General features: G+C 42.5%; 1 protein-coding gene across 1 annotated transcript in view; it reads right to left on the minus strand.

The window, feature by feature from the left end:
* IGFBP3 (insulin like growth factor binding protein 3) overlaps positions 1-21,433 on the minus strand; it is a 64,822-nt gene that overhangs the window by 10,958 nt on the left and 32,431 nt on the right. Inside the window, exons 3-4 of the mRNA XM_075316566.1 lie at positions 14,957-15,174; positions 4,470-4,589 (exon numbers count right to left, since the gene is read on the minus strand). Of these exons, the coding sequence (XP_075172681.1) occupies positions 4,470-4,589; positions 14,957-15,174 (338 nt within the window). The remainder of the gene's footprint in view (positions 1-4,469; positions 4,590-14,956; positions 15,175-21,433) is intronic.

The raw sequence follows: 21,433 nt of genomic DNA on the forward strand, positions 1-21,433 counted from the left end.
AGACAGGGAGCAATCAGTCTACAACAGATGTTTTCACTTGGACACTGATTCACTGAGACAAGTTCATGTTTCCTCTTATAAATTCAGCATACATATTTGTCCATGTTACCTAAGAATAAGGACCCTGTTCTAGGGTCCGAAACAGGTCAGGATTTGGTCACGTTGTTTCATTTTGTATGTAATTTCAACATTATGATCTAAATAAAACAGAAGAACTCTCCGAGACAGGTGGGACAAGGCCCCCTTGGTAATCTCAGGATAGACTGTCCTTGTAAACCCCACAATTCCTATGATTCCTTTTAGAGGTACTTCCTGAAGAAAGAAGGGAACATAGGGGAGACTTTTAAACAATGAAATGCTGCAGCAGACACTCACCCTTCAAGATGGCGGATCTTATTTGGATTTCTCAGATCCCCTGGAATGTCGACTTGCCGGACTGGAGGTACTAGCCCTGCCGGAGGAGCGCTTCCCTTGCTGCCCTGGGAATCTGTATGCTGTTCCAGCACATCCTGCTCTGGAGGAGAGTTGTCTTCCATCCTGAATAGGGGAAAAGTCATACTCACCAGAATGCAGCGAAGGTGACTCCTCATACCTCCCTGGTTCAAATTTCCCACCCGAAATCCGTTCACTGGGCGCCGCCATCTTGGAACACCTTGCACATGCACAGGTGATGAACTTCCGGGTGCCGCATCACTTCCTCTTCACCCCGGCGTTCCGTCAGCAGGGCGCCCGTCTCGCGGGCTCCGTGTGAGGATCACAGCCTGGGGCGACACAGAGCCGAGCTCCCGCGCCCCACCACCGCAGACAGCCGAAGCCCTGTGGAGGTGCATCTAGGTCCGAATGCCGGCTTTTGGTAAGAAACCAAACTTCCACACCGGGTCAGACCTGGGAGAATCCGTGGGTTGTCCCATCAGGACAGGTAACCAAAACTGATGTGGAGGAGAGGTACCGCCTTTTTATCCGTGGGTTTCCTGTCCTGATGTGGGCGGAACCTATCTCAGGTGGTGCTGTCATGGGCGAAAGGGAAAACAGAAAAGTTTCTCAAAAACATGGCAAAGCATTTGTTTTTATTTAGTGTGTTCTCTGGTATCACTAAATCAGACAGATCTGTATAATAAAAGCTGTCTTATCACTTATACCGCACAGTAAACTATGGAAAAAAAAAAAAATTAATAAAGACAATTTTTCAACTGCTGTTGATTTGTTTATTCTGCCTCACAAAAATCACAATAATGCTTGGTTCAGATTTACCCTGAAAACACACAGATTCCAGTCCACAGGCATGAATTTTGAAGTTGGTAAAGTAAGAATTGTGGTGTGGCAGGGGGCCGTAGTTGTACACAGAGGTGAGCCCCTGCTTTTGGCTGCACTCCTGCCACCTCCACAGTGCACAAGGAACACCACAATTCCCAATTCCTAAGGATTAATTCAGAGAGAGTGCAGGATAACAGTAAACATAACTTTACTGAAGGATTCACACAGCTTCTCTGGAGCACATCCGCTGCGGGCACACAGCTTGAACACTACAGGCATATTACATCCGCTGCGGGCACACAGCTTGAACACTACAGGCATGTTACATCTGCTGCGGGCACACAGCTGAACATTACAGGCATGTTACATCCGCTGCGGGCACACAGCTGAACATTACAGGCATGTTCCATCCGCTGCGGGCACACAGCTTGAACATTACAGGCATGTTACATCCGCTGCGGGCACACAGCTTGAACATTACAGGCACATTATAGTTTGGTTTCTTTACACAGTTTCCTGCACACTGCTCCCTCCTGCACATCTCTCCACCTACTATAGGACGGTCTGTTTCCCCCAGCAACACCACAGTGGCAGCTAGTAAATACATGGAGTCCCAGATGGCTCTAGTCGTGTCCCCTCCCACAGGGATGTAATAACAAGGAATAATATATATATATATATATATATATATATATATATATATATATATATATATATATATATATATATATATTTTATTTCTTTTATTATATATAGTGACTCTTCTCTTCAGAGTCTTGTTTTGTGTCTAGTGGCTTCAGACCACAATGTACTAATGAGAGACACAACAACTAAGTCTCCATTTTCTCCTTTTACCTTGTGAAAATGAAAAATTTGGGGCGAAAGTAAGATTTTTAGTTAGGAAAATTAGAATTTTTTTCCACTTTGCATTAATTTCTGTGTCGCACCTGAAGGTTTGACAAATGTTCTTAATGTGGTTTTGAATACTTTGAGGGATTTACTTTTTAAAATGGGGATTGCCTGTGGATTTTATAACATATAAGCACCCCAAGTCTCTTAAAAAGCAAAGTGGTTCCTAAAAAGACAGCCACACACGTTGCTGCTAAGCTGCAATGCCTGGATTGACCGCAGGTTTCCATATCGGCTTATGATGCTGCAGAGTTTGGGTCAGGAGACGGATCCCAGATGATTGCAATGACGTAAATTTACAGAATTTTGCGGGAATCCCTTCCCAACCATGATGTAAACTTACTTCACATGTTGTGAAGGGGTTAACTAGTGTGTGGTATCTGTTTTTAGGGACATATAAATAAAAAAATGAAACTGAATTTCTCCAAATTTTAGGTATTTTGAGAAATGAACATAAGTCATATTGACCTAAATTTACCACTAACATTGTACAATATGTCCCCCACCAGACCAAAAAAAAACAAAACCACTCCAAACTGAAAATCACTGGGATATGTTAAAGCATTCAAGAGTTATTTCCACATTAACTGATAGGTGAAAACAGGCTTCAACAGTATTCGCATCCAAGATTTCTCCCATGCCTCCCCCATACTCTGGAATGCTCTGCCTCAACACATCAGACTCTCGCCTACCTTGACAAGCTTCAAAAGGAATCTGAAGACCCACCTCTTCCGACAAGCCTACAACCTCCAATAACCCTCAGTCTGATACAGCGCCGCACAATCATCTCTATCCTAACCTACTGTATCCTCACCTATCCCTTGTAGACTGTGAGCCTTCACGGGCAGGGACCTCTATCCTCCTGTACCTGTCTGTGTCTTGTATTTTTTATGAATATTGTACTTGTCCCTATTATGTATACCCCTTTCACATGTAAAGAGCCATGGAATTGATGGCGCTATAATAATAATAAATAATAAGGTTAAACTATTTAAAATACCGTATTTTTTGGACCATAAGACGCACGTTTTCCCCCCCAAATGTTGGGGGAAATTTGGGGGTGCGTCTTATGGTCTGTATGTGGCTGCGGGGAATGAGGGTGATGCGGTGGAGCGGGTCATCGGGGGCACGAGCAGGCTGTAGCTGCCTGCCGTGACCTCGTGGGCCCACGCATTACATATGCACAAATCCTCCCAGGTGGGCGGGAGGTGCGCGCATAATTAACAGCCAGCCTGCATGATCACCCCTGGCAACTAAAGCCTGGAGTGATCATGTGCGGCTATATTCACTGCCCCCAGCGCATAATCATCAGCGCGGGGTGCAGTGAATCAGTACACTCACCCGTCACAGTGTGTGGAGCCGTCCCCCTGCAGCATCGCAATGTCTTCCTGTCTGTGCCGGTCAGCTGATCTGTGTGGACACTAGCGGCGCGCACAGCGATGTCGTCATCACTGTGTGCGCCGCTAGTGTCCACACAGATCAGCTGACCGGCACAGACAGGAAGACATCGCGAAGCTGCAGGGGGACGGCTCCACACACGGTGACAGCTCCACCAGCGGCGCTGCAGCTGAGACAGAGAGGAAGATGATCGGTGCTGCAGGGAGTGTGGAAGGGTGAGTATAAACGTTTATTTTTTTTTCTGTGCCATAGGATACAGGCCATATACCAGGATGGGGGTATTTTATGAGCAGGATGGATGGGGGTATATGAGCAGGATGGATGGGGGTATATGAGCAGGATGGATAGTGGCATATGAACAGGATCATCTACAAGTCAGGAGGATCGTTACCAGAATCGGGTACCTTAGTAGAGAATTTGGGGACATTACCCCCATAACAGTCTCAGCAGCAGATCCTCGCCTCATAACAGTGTGTCATGACCACATTATTTGGTTAAAATTTTATTTTCCTATGTTCCTCTTCTAAAACCAGGGTGTGTCTTATGATCAGGTGCGTCTTATAGTCCGAAAAATACGGTGTGATTATATATATATATATTATATAAAATTAATGGCTTGCTCGTTTCTGTTGGTAGTAATACACTCCGGTCCTACGAGGGACTGGCAAACTGCTAGTTATAATTTTCAGAACTGTCACTGTCCTATGGTGAACACAACATTTAGCCTCCTGGTTCTTTATACATGCCTTTTTTGAATAAAGATTAGTTTTAACATTCGTGCCAGAAATGAATGATGAGGTGTTATCAGACTTTGCTTCATAAATGCTTTATTACATTTAGAATGACAAAATAAAAAAAAAAAAAAAAAAAAAGGATCAGACTCTCCTCATTCCTGTTCTGTAACTTACTTGTTTTTTCTTGTAAAATCCTTTCTTATCACAGTTTGGAATATGAAATCCTCTAGGACTCAAGACGTTCATTATCTTTAAATGATTTAATATGCTTTCCATTTCTCTTCTACATGGACCCTGTGAAGACAATATGGAGTATGGATTAATAAAATGGCTGGTACACGCAGCCCATGCAGGGCTTGATAAATCCCTGAGAATAAGTGTGCCTAGAAATGTGCTGTTGGAGCTTAAGATTTTTTTTCTTACACCTTATTACTGTTTTGTTTTGTTTTTTTTAAAACAAAACCATGGAGTTAGCTTTTAGCTTACAAAAAACAAAAACAAAAAAAAAAAAAAACTTTTATGAATGTTTCATGCTTACTTCACACGAAGATCCAGACCTTACAACGTGTCATCACTAGTGATGGGCGGACCCGGACTGATAGTCCGAATCCGCATGGGTTCAAAAGTACCCATGCATAAAACCCAAGCCTGGAGTTCTCAGGGAGCTCCAGGTAACTATCCAGAAACGGCAACTCGGGTAATTAAAAAAAAAAAATAAAATAAAGGCAAAATAAAAAGGAAAAGCAGGCATGTTATACTCACCAGTCTCCTGCACGGCTATAACATTATCCTTCATAAATACGCACCGCTTTCCCTGCCCACCGACAATCCCAGCGTCTGATTGGTTGCAGTCAGACACCAACTCCAACCTGTGTGACAGCGTTGTTTTAATGCCCGCTTGGATCCACAGACTCAGACGGGCTGTAATGGACAGGCTAGAGGGAAGCCACTCACCAAGCAGGACCCCTAGAAACCTGAAACCCTTTCACCCCTATACTGGGATTTGGAATTACACAGGGCCCTGGAAATCACCATCTGTGAAGGCTGCAGTTCGATGAGAGTAGTAATCAGGCAGGGTCAAACCAGGAAATGTAAAACAGGGACAGAATCGGCAGGGAAGGACGTAATCAGAAAACAAAGAGGTCAAATCCGGATCGGGCAGCGAGGTACATAAACAGCAGGCAGGAGGGTAGTCCGAAAACAAGCAGAAGTCAGAACACCAGAATCACTAAATAGAACAGGGCGGGACAGGAACCAGGAATACAGAACTCTCTCTGGCAGTGGTAAGCAGACAGGAGGGGGAATAAGAAGGGTGTGATGTCTTCCCATTGGTTGTAGCTGAATGATGGTAACTTCAGCTGGAAGACACGCCACCTACAGTTAGCCAGTGGTACTGCATATCCCAAGGAAACCCAGCCCAGTGGATGAGCGGAGCCTGCGCCCACCAGCGCAGCTGGCATAGACTCTTCTCCCATCACCATCACCAGCACCATCTACGGCAGGAATACGGCGTTGCCTAGTGATCGAAGTAGAAGCGGACTCCAGTGGGGACGTAACAGTTGTCTGACTGCTTGCAATAATACATGCTGTCTGTATATGTATGTTGGTGTAAAATAAATAAAAATTGGCATAGCGTCCCCTCATATTATGATAGTCAGCACAGATAAAAGCATACAGCTACAGGCTGCAACCCCCAACCGTGTACTTATCTTGGCTGTGTATCAAAATAAGAGGAACCCTATGCGGCTTTAAAAAAAAAAGAAAACAATCATTTTAAAAAACGGTGTGCAGTCCCTCCCAATTTTGATACCCAGCTGGGGGCTGGTATTCTCAGGCTGGAGAGGCCCATGGTTATTAATCCCCCCAGCCTAAAATAGCAGCTTACAGCTGGTGAGTGAGTGTGACAAATCGGGGTAATAAGGGGTTAATGACAGCTCACCGCTGCCACCAAGCCCTAGATTAATAATGGGAGGAGTCTGAGACCTCCCATTCCTAATCTGTAAGTGGAAAAAAAAAAAAAAAAAAAAATATAATATAACCAACCACCAAAAAAATCCTTTAGATAAAAAAAAAAACAAACCCCACACATCCCCTCTTTCTCCCCTTCATTAACCCCCAAAACACCCAGTTCCGGCGTACCATGAAGTACCAACCCTGCAACATATTTATATATATATATTTGCATCACTATCATAACAAAACTGCATCGTGTTTTGATACATTTTTTTGCCAGAATATACAGATTAGGTGCAGGAATATAGTGTATAAATTTCAGTATCAAATGTGAAGCTCCTGGCAAAAAGAGGCATCAAAACTGCATTGTGGCAACTGTGAGGCCCGGAATCCTTAAAGGAGCCTTTAGGTTTCTTGAAGTTACCAACTGTTGGGACATATGGTGTATGAATGTCAACATCAAATTTGCATCTCTTGGCAAAAAAAACAAAAAAATTAAAATGCAGTTTTCTGCCAGGAGATGCAGGTCTGAGGTCTCACCTGAGGTTGCTGAGCTTAATGAGGTCATCTGAGGTCAATTTACCTGTGGTCAAAGCTAAGGTATTGTGAGAACCACTAGCTGCCTGTGACTGCAAATGAACTAAATCGCTGCGGCTCATTCATTCTTTCCCTGAAGCCCACAGAGTGTGGACATGTTCTCTGCCCATGCACTGTGCCTTCAGTATATAGGAGAGCTGGAATCATCATGGGACCTTGTGTGGATTAAGTCAGAACTGGGTGTTTTGGGGGTTAATAAAGGAGTGAAAAAAGGGTTTTTGTTTGTATTTTCTTTCAAATAAAGGATTTTTTTTCGTGTGTGTTTGTGTTTACTTCTTTACACTAACAGATAACAATGGGGTGGGGTCTCCTAGATCTTCATTACTAAACTGGGGCTTAGTGGCAACTGTAAGCTGTTATTAACTCATTACCCTGACTCATAGACGCCTCATTACTAACATAGGGCTTAGTGGCAGCTGAGAGCTGTTATTAACCCCTTATTACTCAGATTGCCACTGCACCAGGGCAATCCGGATGAGCCAGGTAAAGTTCCGGGATTGTGACATCTCATGGATGCAACAATTCTGCGTGGCTGCAATCTGCTATTTTTAGACTGGGGGGGGGGGTGGCAATAACTAAGGGCCTCCCCAGCCTACAAATACCAGCCCTCAGTTGTCGGCTTTATCATGGCGGACTATCAGGGGCGGGGAAGTTGGCGCACGCCGGTTTTTCGAATTGAAAATGTAAATAATTAAAAAAAAAAAAATTAAGTCTCATAGGGTCTCTCTTTTGATACACAGGCAAGATAAGCACACGGCTTGGCGCTGCAGTCTATAGCCGTATGCTTTTTTTATCTGTGCTGGGTATCATAATATGGAGGGAACATATGCCAAATATTTTATTTATTTTTACACTTTGATATGTGCACACACAGTGTCTGTAATTGCAAGCAGTCAGACACGCTGTTACATAGGGTGGGGGTGCGGTCTGACTGCAACCAATCTACTGGTGGGTGAGGGAAGCAGTGCATATGCATGAGGTTAATAAGAGTCTCTGGAAGTAGCATAAGGCTATGTGCCCACGGGACTCTGTACCCGTGGATATATCCGCAGGTACGTCGGCAGGTTTCCCGCAGCAGCTCCCCGGAATTCCAGCGAAATATCTGTGGTAAGCCTGCGGACATTCATGTGACTTACCTGTGGAAGTCCCGGCCTCTATCTCCATAGTGGAGGGCCGGGAATTCCACAGGTATTTCCGCAGGAATAATTGACATGCAATTCTGTGCGGCTGCGGGACATCCGCAGCATATTCCACAGCCGCACATACCTTAGCATGGAAACAGACACTCCCCATGTCCCATAGGATAACATGGGGGGGGGTGTCTGTACTTGCTAAAACCTGTGGATTTATCTAGAAAATCCAGATAAATCCGCAGGTTTTCCGCAGCAAAATCCAAGGGTACAGAATCCTGTGGGCACATAGCCTTACAGCTGTGCGGGAGACTGGTAAGTATAATGCATTTGCTCTAATCCCCCTATCCATTTTTACCACCATTTTAAAGCGCCGGATTAGGGTAGATAAATATATATTGGGGTAGAAATAGACAAATATGGGGACAGTTTTTTTTTTAAACCTGGTTGATATCAGGTCTTTGCAGGTCCTTCCAATGCTAGTCTTCATCTAATAGGATGGTAGAGAAGTGCAAGGCTAAAGACAATGTACTACTAACTATAATAACTGTTTACGTCTTCATTATACAGAAAAAAAAAAAAAAAAAAGTAGTGTTTACCCTAATTGTTACAAGTAACTAGTCAAACATTTCCTATGAAATAAAGCTGACTAAAGGCCGCTTTACACGCTGAGATCTTGCTAGCGAGATCGCTAGCATGCGTACCCGGCCACATCGTTTGTGCATCACGGGCAAATCGCTGCCCGTGGCGCACAAAATCGCGCGGACCCGTCACACTACTTACCTGCCTAGTAACGTCGCTGTGACTGGCGAACCGCCTCCTTTCTAAGGCCGGCGTCACAGCAATCTCACTAAGCGGCCGCCCAATCAAAGCGGAGGGGCGGAGATGAGCGGGACGAACATCCCGCCCACCTCCTTCCTTCCTTATTGCCGGCGGCCGCAGGTAAGGTGAGGTTCCTCGTTCCTGTGGTGTCACACATAGCAATGTGTGCTGCCGCAGGAACGACGAACATCGTACCTGCAGCAGCAACGATAATTGGGAATAGAGGGGCATGTCACCAATTAGCGTATTTGCGACGATTCAAAAATCGCTCATAGGTGTCACACGCAACGACATCGCTAACTAGGCCGGATGTGCGCCACAAATTCCGTGACCCCAACGACATCGCTTTAGCGATGTCATAGCATGTAAAGCGGCTTTTAGACTGTTGACACGCACATTGGGGACTGGTGCCATCGCTAAGCTCAGGATATTGTGCATATGCTTGTGTTTTGCTAAGGCAATCCTCAATTATTTAGCATTTCTGCAGCTTTTAGTGTTTTCTAGTACTTCTCTTTTATACTATATTCCTATGAGATACATCATTTATTATAGTAGCTATATTACTTGTCGGTTTTGTATAGATTATATGTTGTAGTGCATCATATATTAGCAGTATCTAGGCAATTTTTCTCTGGCTATTTCCTTGTCTACATACATTATGAGAGGTCGGTGCTCCTATTACCTACACTGGCATTCTTTGCCGGCCGTTACTTCCACTACATTCTATTTTATGTCCTGCCCTCTGCTGATGACATTTTTTTGCTTATTTGGTAATTTTGTTTTAAATTTTAGTATAATGTATGGAACAAAAAAACCTTTTTTTTTTTTTACAATAACCTAGTGATTTAATGTTTAATTGTCCTTTATAGTTGTAATATAGAGCAGCATTTCCCAGACTCCAGTCCGCACGGCCCCTAACAGGTCAGGTCTTCAGGATTTCCTTAGTATTGATGATGATGGAATCATTATCAAGGCATCAGAAATTTCCACAGGTTCCATTACCTGTGTAATACTAAGGAAATCCTGAAGACAAGACCTGGTGGGTGTCAGGAGGACTGGAGTTCGGGAAACACTGAGGACATGCAGCTTATTCCGAACAGATATTGCTTTTGTTCACTGAATGTGGTTCAGGTATGAAAACCCCTTAATAACCTAGGACAGGGATGGCGAACCTATGGCACGCGTGCCACCAGGGGCACGCAGAGCCCATTCTGCTGGCACGCGTGCTATCGCCTGATCCTGCCGCATTGATCTGCTGGTGCAGTCGCGCCGGCAGATCAAAGCTGTATTGGAGCGGAGGAGACATTTCTCCTTGCTCTGACACTCCTCCTCTCCCAGGCTGCAGGTGTGTTGCCTAGGAGACGGAGGAGCGTCAGCGAGCGGCGCTGGCGTAATGAGGTCTTCTGGTCACATGGGAACTGAGGACCCAGCGGCGCGCAGCGGGGGAGCGAGTGCAGGAAAGTAAGTTGTGTGTTGCTTTTTTTTTTTTTTTTAATAACTTGTGTGCGGCTGTGCCAAGGTGGGGATGGGGGGGGGGGGGGGCAGTGCCAGCACCAGCATGGGGTGGGGGAGAACACATGCCAGCATGGGGTGGGGGTGGGAGAATTCACATGCCAGCATGGGGGGGGAACACACATGCCAGCATAGGGGGAGGGGGACATGCATGCCAGGATGGGGAACAATGCATGCCAGGATGGAGGAAACATGCATGCCAGAATAGCGGAAACATGCATGCCAGGATGGGGAAAACATGCATGCCAGGATGGGGAAAACATGCATGCCAGGATGGAGGAAACATGCCACGATAGGGTACATTTACCAGAAATGGGAACATGCTAGGAAGGGGGACATTTACCTGGATGGGGGTACATGCCGGGATGGGGGAACATTTACAAGGATGGGCAATATGTCAGGATGTGGTACATTTACCAGCATGGGGGAACATGCCAGAATGGGGTACATTTACCAGGATGGAGGACATTTACCAGGATGGGGCCATGATGGGGACAAATATACCAGAATGTAGTAAATATATATCAGGATGGGGGACATGATTACCAGGAAGTGGCCCAGGAAGGGTGACATAACTACAGAATGAAAGGGGAGGGGAGCAACTCGTACGTCTTTATGGGATTTCAAGATGTTCAAACTTTGAAATGTAGACTGGGATTACAGGGTGACATCTGATTGCATTCCATGCGAAAATCTCTGTCTAATATGCTGCAATTTTTTCCAGAAAGATCAACTGCTGTGTCTGGAAAGGGCAGGGGCTCAGCATCAATGTGTGGTAAGCATGCATGAGCGTGATGCCCCCTGCTGAAGAGAAGACTGCAAAGGTAAGGTTACAATCAATTATTTACATAATAGGATTGGTTGGCACTTCGGAAAAAAAATTGGGTTTAGGGCTACAGTTTGGGCACTCGGCCTGTAAAAGGTTCGCCATGACTGACCTAGGACATACATTTGTCACAGGGTTGCATGAGGGGTGTATAGAGCTGAGACAGGAGATAGCTATATACTGGGCTGAACAGAAAGGAATAACTCCGGCACACTGTATGTTTCCCAAAGAGAAAAAGATGGACACAAGAAAGTTGATTTCAAATCCTTTTTCTTTTATTCAATGTGAAAAAGTGAAAAAGTGCTGTACAAAACAAATGGTCCGCCAGGAACAACGTTTCGGCCAAGAGGCCTTCCTCAGGTCGGACAGACTGGATGTAGTGTTATATACAATAAAACAAAACAAAAAGGAAATCCATCAATATGAATATACGGATAATGTTGACATAATACTGAGGAGGGAACAGCAGAAAATCATAGGATCACAACATCAAGATTCTCTGCTGTTCCCTCCTCAGGATTCACTTATGCATTTTGTACTGTATTATGGTATTATGTAAACATTATCCGTATATTCATATTGATGGATTTCCTTTTGTTTTGTTTTATTTTATATAACACTACATCCAGTCTGTCCGACCTGAGTAAGGCCTCTTGGCCGAAACGTTGTTCCTGGCGGACCATTTGTTTTGTACAGCACTTTTTCACATCGAATAAAAGAAAAAGGATTTGAAATCAACTTTCTTGTGTCCATCTTTTTCTCTTTGGGAAACATACAGTGTGCCGGAGTTATTCCTTTCTGTATTGCTTTTTCTCCTGAGCACCTGTGCAAGGTGATGCGAGGTCTTACTCTCCTTTTTATATACTGGTGCCGCAGGCTGTAAAAGACAGGCATCTGCCTTTAACAACAGATGCTTGCTCAGATTGTTATTTAGTCATATAAAGCCTTCGGATTCTGATTTACCAATTTACCATGGTAGCAGTGAGCCGGCTGAAGACCCCGTAGCTGCCAAAGTTGCCCCCCTTTAAAGCACAGTCTCAGAGTATGTTTCAAAGGAGACTGTCAGTTACACTGAATGTGGCAATACTGTGGTACTGCAGTAAATAGTATGAGCAAACAATCGTAGGTTCAAGTCTTGGGGGTATTTAAAAAAAAAAATGAAGTAAAAATTACAAAATTTTGTAAAAAAAAAACAAAACAAAAAAAAAAAAAAAAAAAACACAGAAAATAAGTTCAAATCACCCATTGGTCAAAAATAATTTAAAAAATATGAATATTGCAACATCTATGAAACTGAGATCAAAACACAACAATTAAAACGTATATTAAATGCAAAATAGAAATTAACCCCTTAAAAGAGCCTGGCGATTTTTCCTCTTTGCTCTCTCATTTTTTTTCTCCCTTATTCTAAGAGCCATAACTTTTTTTTTTCTCTAAAAATACTGTATATATAGCCATGTGAGGGCTTGTTTTTTTCAGGATAAGTTTTTCTCTCCAATAACACCATTCATTTTATCATATGATATGGTAATCTAGAAAAAATTCCAAGTGTGGCAAAAAAGTAATTGCAGTAGGATTCTCCAAATTAGTATGAATATGTTGATAACAAACATGTACAGTTTTATTTGAGTTAAGCATAAAAAAAAAAAAACCACACAACTTGCGTCACGACTTTCCGAGAGCCGTGACGTTTTCAGTTTTGGGATACAGAGCAGTGTCTGGAGGCTTGGCTCCTGAGACAATATTTTTATTGATATAATATTGCGGTACATACAATATTTTGATTACCTGTCATTTTTTTCTTTTTGTTTTTTTTTTTTTTTTAAATTTGGAAAAGGGTGGTGATTTGAGCTTTGTATATTTAAAATATTCATTTTTAACTGTAGAAGTGCATCGCAATAAATTAGAAAATCATCAAAATTAAAATTTATTTCAGTAATTCAATACAAAAAGGGAAACACAAGTTATATAGAGTCATTACACACAGAGTGATCTATTTCACATGTTTATTTCTGTTAATGTTGATGATTATGGCTTACAGCCAATGAAAACCAAAAAGTCATGTCAGAAAATTAGATTATATAAGACCAACTGAAAAAATTATTTTACACTCAGAAATGTTGGCGCCTACTGAAAAGTCTGTACAGTACATGCACTCCTTTTGCAAAAATTACTGCATCAATGCAGCGTGGCATGGAGGGGATCAGCTTGTGGCACTGCTGAGGTGTTATTGATAGCAGCCTTCAGCTCATCTGCATTGTTGGGTCTGGTGTCTCATCTTCCTCTTGACAATACCCAATAGATTCTGTATGGGGTTTAGGTCAGGTGAGTTTGCTGGCCAATCAAGCACAGTGATACTGTGGTTATTAAACCAGGTATTGGTACTTTTGGCAGCGTGGACAGGTGCCAAGTCACGAGTGGCTTGACATAAGGAATGCAACACTTGTAACCCATGCTCTGGATACGTCTGTGTGTGGTGGCTCTTCAAGCACTGACTCCAGCAGCAGTCTACTCCTTGTGAATCTCCTCCAAATTTTGGAATGGCCTATTCTTAATCCTATCAAGGCTGCGGTTATCCCAGTTGCTTGTGCATCTTTTTCTACCACACTTTTTCTTCCACTCAACTTGACTTTCTATTAATATGCTTGGATACAGCCTTCTGAACAGCCAGCTTCTTTAGCAATGACCTTTTGTGGCTTACCCTCCTTGTGGAGTTTGTCAATCACTGCCTTCTGTACATCTGTCAAGTCAGCAGTCTTCCCCATGATTGTGTAGCCTACTAAACCAGAGTAGGGGACCATTTTAAACACTTGGGAAGCCTTTGCAGGATTTTTGTGTTGATTATTCTAATTTTCTGAGATAATGACTTTTGGGTTTTCATTGGCTGTAAGCCATAATCATCAACATTAACAGAAATAAACACTTGGAATACATCACTGTGTGTAGTGACAATATATGCATTTCTATTTTTGTATTGAATTACTGAAAAACGTTTTGATGATAGTCTAATTTATTAGGATGCACCTGTATATTTGTTAGTCCCCTTTGGGGCCTTGAACCTGCAATCATTCGATCGCTTTTACTATACAGAGCAATATTACAGTATTGCCATGAATGGAAATGTCATGGTCTTCCATGAACGCTAGCTACAGGTCAGCTTTCCCAAGAGTATCATCATGACAGGCATGGGTATCTTCAACAGACCCGCGGTGTCACAGGTGTGCCTAGATCGACTCGACCCCTACCAGGATACATTAATTGCTGCCACCACAGATTAACAGGCATTTAACAGGTTAACAGCTGCAAGTGGAGCTCTGCCCGCAGCTATTAGAGGCAGATGAATAGCCAAATATCACAGCCATCATCTGCCAGGAAAAGTGTGGGCTAGATTAAGATTCCAGCAATGTGCCACTTGCTTTACTGGCTGCTACAGTTATTATAAAAAATGGATTTATCTGCTGCACATCTAGCAGTTCTCCAAATGCTGAACTCTGTATAGCCCTGCCAATACCACTGATTGGCAGCTTTCTGTGAATAGGTGAAAAGGTGCAAATCAGTGCTGGCCACTTGGTTGGACTACCTGGCAGCACACCAAGTAACCCCTCTAGTGAGAATATCCTGCTGATAAAACAATGATTTTATTAAAACTAAACTAAGCATCCCAGTAAGTGACACATTGCTAGAATCAGGATCTGTCTCTAGATTATGGTGCTCTTGGACTAGCAAAAAACCTGGTCACAGATTCCCTTTAAATATTATAAAAGTTTAATTATTCAAATTTCCTCTACGAAGTCAAAAGAACACTTAAATCATATACTTACGTATTCCATATCCTGTTTGGATTCAGTAAAGTAATTTAAGGTGTCTGTGCTTTGTGGATCATAGTCTACTTTATATCGCTGAGTATTTTTGGCTTGTTCCTTCCTGATGATTTCTATTTTGGTCTGAGGATTACTATACAACATTCTCTGTGTGTTAGATGGTGCTAGAGTGTCAGTGCTGTCAGGAAGCATGTCCTCATCGGATCTGCTGAAATTGCCTATCAATACAAAAAAAAAATAGAAAAAACAAACAAACAACAAACATGCATGTAAATATATAAATACAACATAAACTTATCTGCCTGAGCTTTAAAAATGATCAATGTACAAAGCAAATCAATATCACAGCGCCACCTTGGACGCAGGCTTTTAACCAGTGCATAGGATATTAGTGACAAATGAAGCAACATAGGCATGCCAGTAGAGTATCAATCTTATTGACTTACACTACATTAAAAACACAAATTTATTACAGCTCATGTTGTTAAAGTAACCTACCTTTTCTGAATAATAGTTTATTTGAAAGTTACTCTAAAAGGACATTATACAGACCAGAGAAAATGGGGGTCCACTAGTGAGGCCAAATAATCACAAGGAGTGAAAACCTCTTATAATAACCACAAAAAGTCTTTATTCATGGAAATTTACAGCCATAAGAGGAAATAATTTAAATTACATATTAATAACAGTATAATGGGGATCAGGTAAGAAACCGGAAAAAACGATACCAGTCACACCAAGCAGTCAGAGAATGGGGTAGTAGAGCAAAATGAATTCTCACAATGCCCAAATAGGTATATGAAGGAGATGAGTAGTAAGCCTGACAAAACCCACACAAATGCTGTAAATAGGGGTGCTGACAGTAAAGAAAATATATGTAAATATAATAGGGTTGCACAAATTAGTCACAAAGCATCAAACGGTTAATGCTATGCTTATGCAAAGCAAGCAATAATCAGAAAGGCAAACCCACTCAATTGTCAGCAATCCGAGACACACCAAAGGGGGTTAAAACAGGTTCAGCAGGAGAAGTTATTTAATAGAAAGACAGGACCTAAGATAACAGGTACGAATGATGCAACAATGTTAGTGCTCCTCAGTCTCCAGCCCAACACAAAAGGGCAGTATGGAAGAAAAAGTGAGGAGCCCAAATCACTTACCCACTGCACCTGACTGCTCAGCATGGCGTGCTCCGACGCGCACGTTTCGTGACCTTCCTCGGGGAGCTGCGCTACAGCTGTGCAGTGCAGGGGGGTTTTTAAAACAGCCGCCATAACCTGTGATTGGCGCACGTGGGGCGGGACCACAATAAGCGGTCCACGTCATCGGGCACTCCCAGGGATGACGAGGGTGTGAGTCATGTCGTCACATGACACACCCACGTGACCTGTACGGAGGCCGTCTGAGATGCACATTAGTTGTGGGACCACCGCGCGTGCGCACAGTATAGCGGCCATCTTCTCTACTGGCAAAGAAGAGGGCAACCCTGAGCAGGTGAGATGAAAGAGAAATACAGCCTCAGCATAGATAGAAATTGAAGGCTGACAGAGTCCTATATGACACCGGGGTCCAAGGATACATAATCAATAGAATATTTTATATAAACACAGATATAAACCAGTGCACAGCATTAATGTATAGGAATTCATAAAAGTTCATAGAAAAAGACACCATCAGATGAATACATTAAAAAAATGACAAGATGACAAACGGTAAATAAAAAAATGCAGAAAATACAAAATATTCCACAGATTAGAAGGTACATCTATACTGGGACTTCCAGAATACTTGAAGAACATATTCTCCCATTTTAATGTAGGGGTAACATCATATAGGATATCCGATGTGTAAAATAGCCAGAAAAAGCCCGCTTCAAAGGGTGACCACTCATATATATATTATATATATATATATATATATATATATATATGTATATATGTAGAGAATTTAACATGTATTGCTGAATAAAAACAAGAGAAGAAAAAAATCAGATTTAAAACCAACACGAACACAAATTAAAATAACAGAGACAGCAGCATTACTATCTTATAGTCCAACCAGAGGACAAGGAAATAGTGGAAAAGGGGGTTTCTATATAACGTGTGCACACGTGCAAAAGCACATATAGACACGTATACCCACATTAAATGCAAACAATTATAAGAAAGGGGCGAACGACAATTTCTCATTTAAACCACTTGGCGACATTGTGCCCAAAGTGACAATCCACCTGCATTCCAGGCGTGCCAAGGCTTGTTTAAAATTACCGCCTCTGGAGCCCATGTGGAGTTTGGCAATACCTCTGACACGTAAAGAGGTTGCATTGCAGTTGTGAAATAAGGGCCAGGGCCACACCCAGAACTGATCTTCTTTCAGCAACCAGAAAAAAAACAGTACCACCAAACCTGCTATCAGGTTTATCTCTACATTCAATAACCAGTGGGAGGACATTAGGCGCATTCTAACTAAGCATTGGCCCATCTTGACCACTGAACCAACTCTTAGAAGAGCCCTGTCGGAACGCCCATTGATGACTGCGAGGAGGGGGGAGAACCTCAAAGACTTGTTGGTTCACAGCCACTACACTTGTAAAAGCACCCTTCCATTTTATACGGGTAGACCTAGATGGGGGTGTTTTCCATGCGGTTCTTGCCTCTCCTGCAGAAACATCGAGAGAGCGACATCCTTTATGTTTGCAGATGGTCTGAGGGAGTTTGAGATCAGGAAATACATCTCCTGCAGCACTGACTATGTGGTATATTTGGCTAAATGCGGATGTGGCTTAGCCTATGTCGGTTTAACATCTAGACAGTTGCGCATCCGTGTACGCGAACATGTCAGGGATATAGCTGCTGCAGTGGATGTGGATGACCTCGACTCCCTCAGGACCATCCCCCGACACTTTAAATTATTTCACAACTGCAATGCAACCTCTTTACGTGTCAGAGGTATTGACAAACTCCACATGGGCTCAAGAGGCGGTAATTTTAAACAAGCCTTGGCACGCCTGGAATGCAGGTGGATTGTCACTTTGGGCACAATGTCGCCAAGTGGTTTAAATGAGAAATTGTCGTTCGCCCCTTTCTTATAATTGTTTGCATTTAATGTGGGTATACGTGTCTATATGTGCTTTTGCACGTGTGCACACGTTATATAGAAACCCCCTTTTCCACTATTTCCTTGTCCTCTGGTTGGACTATCAGATAGTAATGCTGCTGTCTCTGTTATTTTAATTTGTGTTAGTGTTGGTTTTAAATCTGATTTTTTTCTTCTCTTGTTTTTATTCAGCAATACATGTTAAATTCTCTACATATATATATATATATATATATATATATATATATATATATATATATATATATATATATATATATATATATATTAATATTGAGTGATCACCCTTTGAAGCGGGCTTTTTCTGGCTATTTTACACATCGGATATCCTATATGATGTTACCCCTACATTAAGATGGGAGAATATGTTCTTCAAGTATTCTGGAAGTCCCAGTATAGATGTACCTTCTAATCTGTGGAATATTTTGTATTTTCTGCATTTTTTTATTTACCGTTTGTCATCTTGTCATTTTTTTAATGTATTCATCTGATGGTGTCTTTTTCTATGAACTTTTATGAATTCCTATACATTAATGCTGTGCACTGGTTTATATCTGTGTTTATATAAAATATTCTATTGATTATGTATCCTTGGACCCCGGTGTCATATAGGACTCTGTCAGCCTTCTATTTCTATCTATGCTGAGGCTGTATTTCTCTTTCATCTCACCTGCTCAAGGTTGCCCTCTTCTTTGCCAGTAGAGAAGATGGCCGCTATACTGTGCGCACGCGCGGTGGTCCCACAACTAATGTGCATCTCAGACGGCCTCCGTACAGGTCACGTGGGTGTGTCATGTGACGACATGACTCACACCCTCGTCATCCCTGGGAGTGCCCGATGACGTGGACCGCTTATTGTGGTCCCGCCCCACGTGCGCCAATCACAGGTTATGGCGGCTGTTTTAAAAACCCCCCTGCACTGCACAGCTGTAGCGCGGCTCCCCGAGGAAGGTCACGAAACGTGCGCGTCGGACCACGCCACGCTGAGCAGTCAGGTGCAATGGGTAAGTGATTTGGGCTCCTCACTTTTTCTTCCATACTGCCCTTTTGTGTTGGGCTGGAGACTGAGGAGCACTAACATTGTTGCATCATTCGTACCTGTTATCTTAGGTCCTGTCTTTCTATTATATAACTTCTCCTGCTGAACCTGTTTTAACCCCCTTTGGTGTGTCTCGGATTGCTGACAATTGAGTGGGTTTGCCTTTCTGATTATTGCTTGCTTTGCATAAGCATAGCATTAACCGTTTGATGCTTTGTGACTAATTTGTGCAACCCTATTATAGTTACATATATTATCTTTACTGTCAGCACCCCTATTTACAGCATTTGTGTGGGTTTTGTCAGGCTTACTACTCATCTCCTTCATATACCTATTTGGGCCTTGTGAGATAATTAATTTTGCTGTACTACCCCATTCTCTGACTGCTTGGTGTGACTGGTATCGTTTTTTTCCGGTTTCTTACCTGATCCCCATTATACTGTTATTAATATGTAATTTAAAATTATTTCCTCTTATGGCTGTAAATTTCCATTAATAAAGACTTTTTGTGGTTATTATAAGAGGTTTTCACTCCTTGTGATTATTTGCCCACATTTTGGCCTCACTAGTGGACCCCCATTTTCTCTGGTCTGTATATTGTGCATTATGGGGTCTAGTGATATTGGATAAATCAATTATGATAGGTTCTAGTGTTCCACCCTGTGTCTTAATTTTCTATAAGGACATTGTAGCCCTTCACTTGATTTGCTCTAAGAACAAGTTTGAAAGTGTCAACAATCTTCTAAAAAATATTGTGCCTTCGGTCAAGACATGAAGGCACCTGGATGTACACAATCTCAATACGTCCACTTAGATTTCCCTTATTGGCATTATTGGCAGGTTACACTAGAGCTGGAACCAGGTTGTTGCATTATATGCTAATAGTGCCGCAGAGTCCAGAAGGCCAGATGGGAACTAACAAGCCCCCTCACATTTTCCCCTTTATCGGGATCTCTTGCTCCTCTCTTATCAGCACGTTCTCAGATGGAGCAGCTATTTACTCTATTTTTGCCTTACATTATTTCTGACCTTTTATGAACTGTACATCCTCACGTTTCTATCTGAAAGTGGAGTTTATTCTGTGGCAACATTGTTGAGAACTCCTGCTAAGATGATGTGAGGAGCAGTAGCAGAATACTATGGTTGTTTAGCTGCATGATGTCCCTCTTTCCATCTGTTAAAAGTTGGGATATATATATGGAATGTAAAACACCAAGGTCACAATTTGTCCCTGCATGTCTGCTGGTCTGTTTTAGCATGGAAACCTCTCATTTCGTACCTTTTTGATTTGCGACAAATTTCCAGTTATCTTATGATTCAGTTTGGTTTCTGATCTGGAAAAGCCACATAAATGTAGTAAACAGATGTCACGGTCGTCTCTCTGCTATATGAGACTTTTGACAGAGCTTAAATTTGAGAGTCATTTCCATTCGACTCAATATTAAACGTCTTATTTTCTTTAGGCAGTCATAGGGTTAATCTCAGTTTGCTTTCCAGCAGCTTCTGACTCCTCAGGTGTTTCTGGTTTGGGACCACTCCCAGTCCCTTTATATACCCTCTGCTACCAGTAGAGGGTGCTGGTTATTCTCTTTGCCATTAGATACTAGCCGTGGAGGTGTAAGGAGCTGCTGAAAACCCTCTATTGAAATTGCTGTGGTGGCTGCAGTTTTGGTGCTCACTGCAGCAGTCTGTTTTACTTCCCTGGTGTGTTGTTTCAGTGTAGTGGTGGGGCTTGCGTCCTTCACCTGCCCACTCCCTAGCCAGGATCTACAGTAGGGATTTTTCAAGGCTTCAGGTTCCTGCTCAGCGACAGGTGAGGAACCTGTAAGGGGACTGGCTGGGAGTGCAGGGTACAGTGCCAGGTAAATGGAGGAGGTGTCCATCTTACTTCTCACTAGGGTTATGGCTCACCGTTTTTTAAAGTGTGCCCGGTATACCCCTTGTTTGTTGTGGTGGAACCTCTGTTGGTGTGCGCTTTGGCTCACGCCAGACCGTGCCTAGTCCATGCCATGCCAACAGATTTGTGAAATTTGTTGACTATTTTAAAAATGCAAAATTTGTCATACCTCTACTCAATCTCAATTTTTCACCTTGAATGTGAGACAGATATTTTGGTGCACTTTTGCGAAATGTGTGACTTTTAGCCTCAAAACAAGTAGAAAAAAAAAACACAAACAAAAGAAAACAAAAAACACAATTTTGAGCTTTGCACAAAAAAAACAACATATGTGCAATATTTTGATGAATTTGGCATAAGATGTCAGCGAAAACCACAAATCAAAAAAAAAAAAAAGTATTTAAAAAAATAAATAAAATGCAAATTA

This window comes from Anomaloglossus baeobatrachus, chromosome 6 (genome assembly GCF_048569485.1).
Source record: "Anomaloglossus baeobatrachus isolate aAnoBae1 chromosome 6, aAnoBae1.hap1, whole genome shotgun sequence".
NCBI classification, from domain to species: Eukaryota; Metazoa; Chordata; class Amphibia; order Anura; family Aromobatidae; genus Anomaloglossus; species Anomaloglossus baeobatrachus.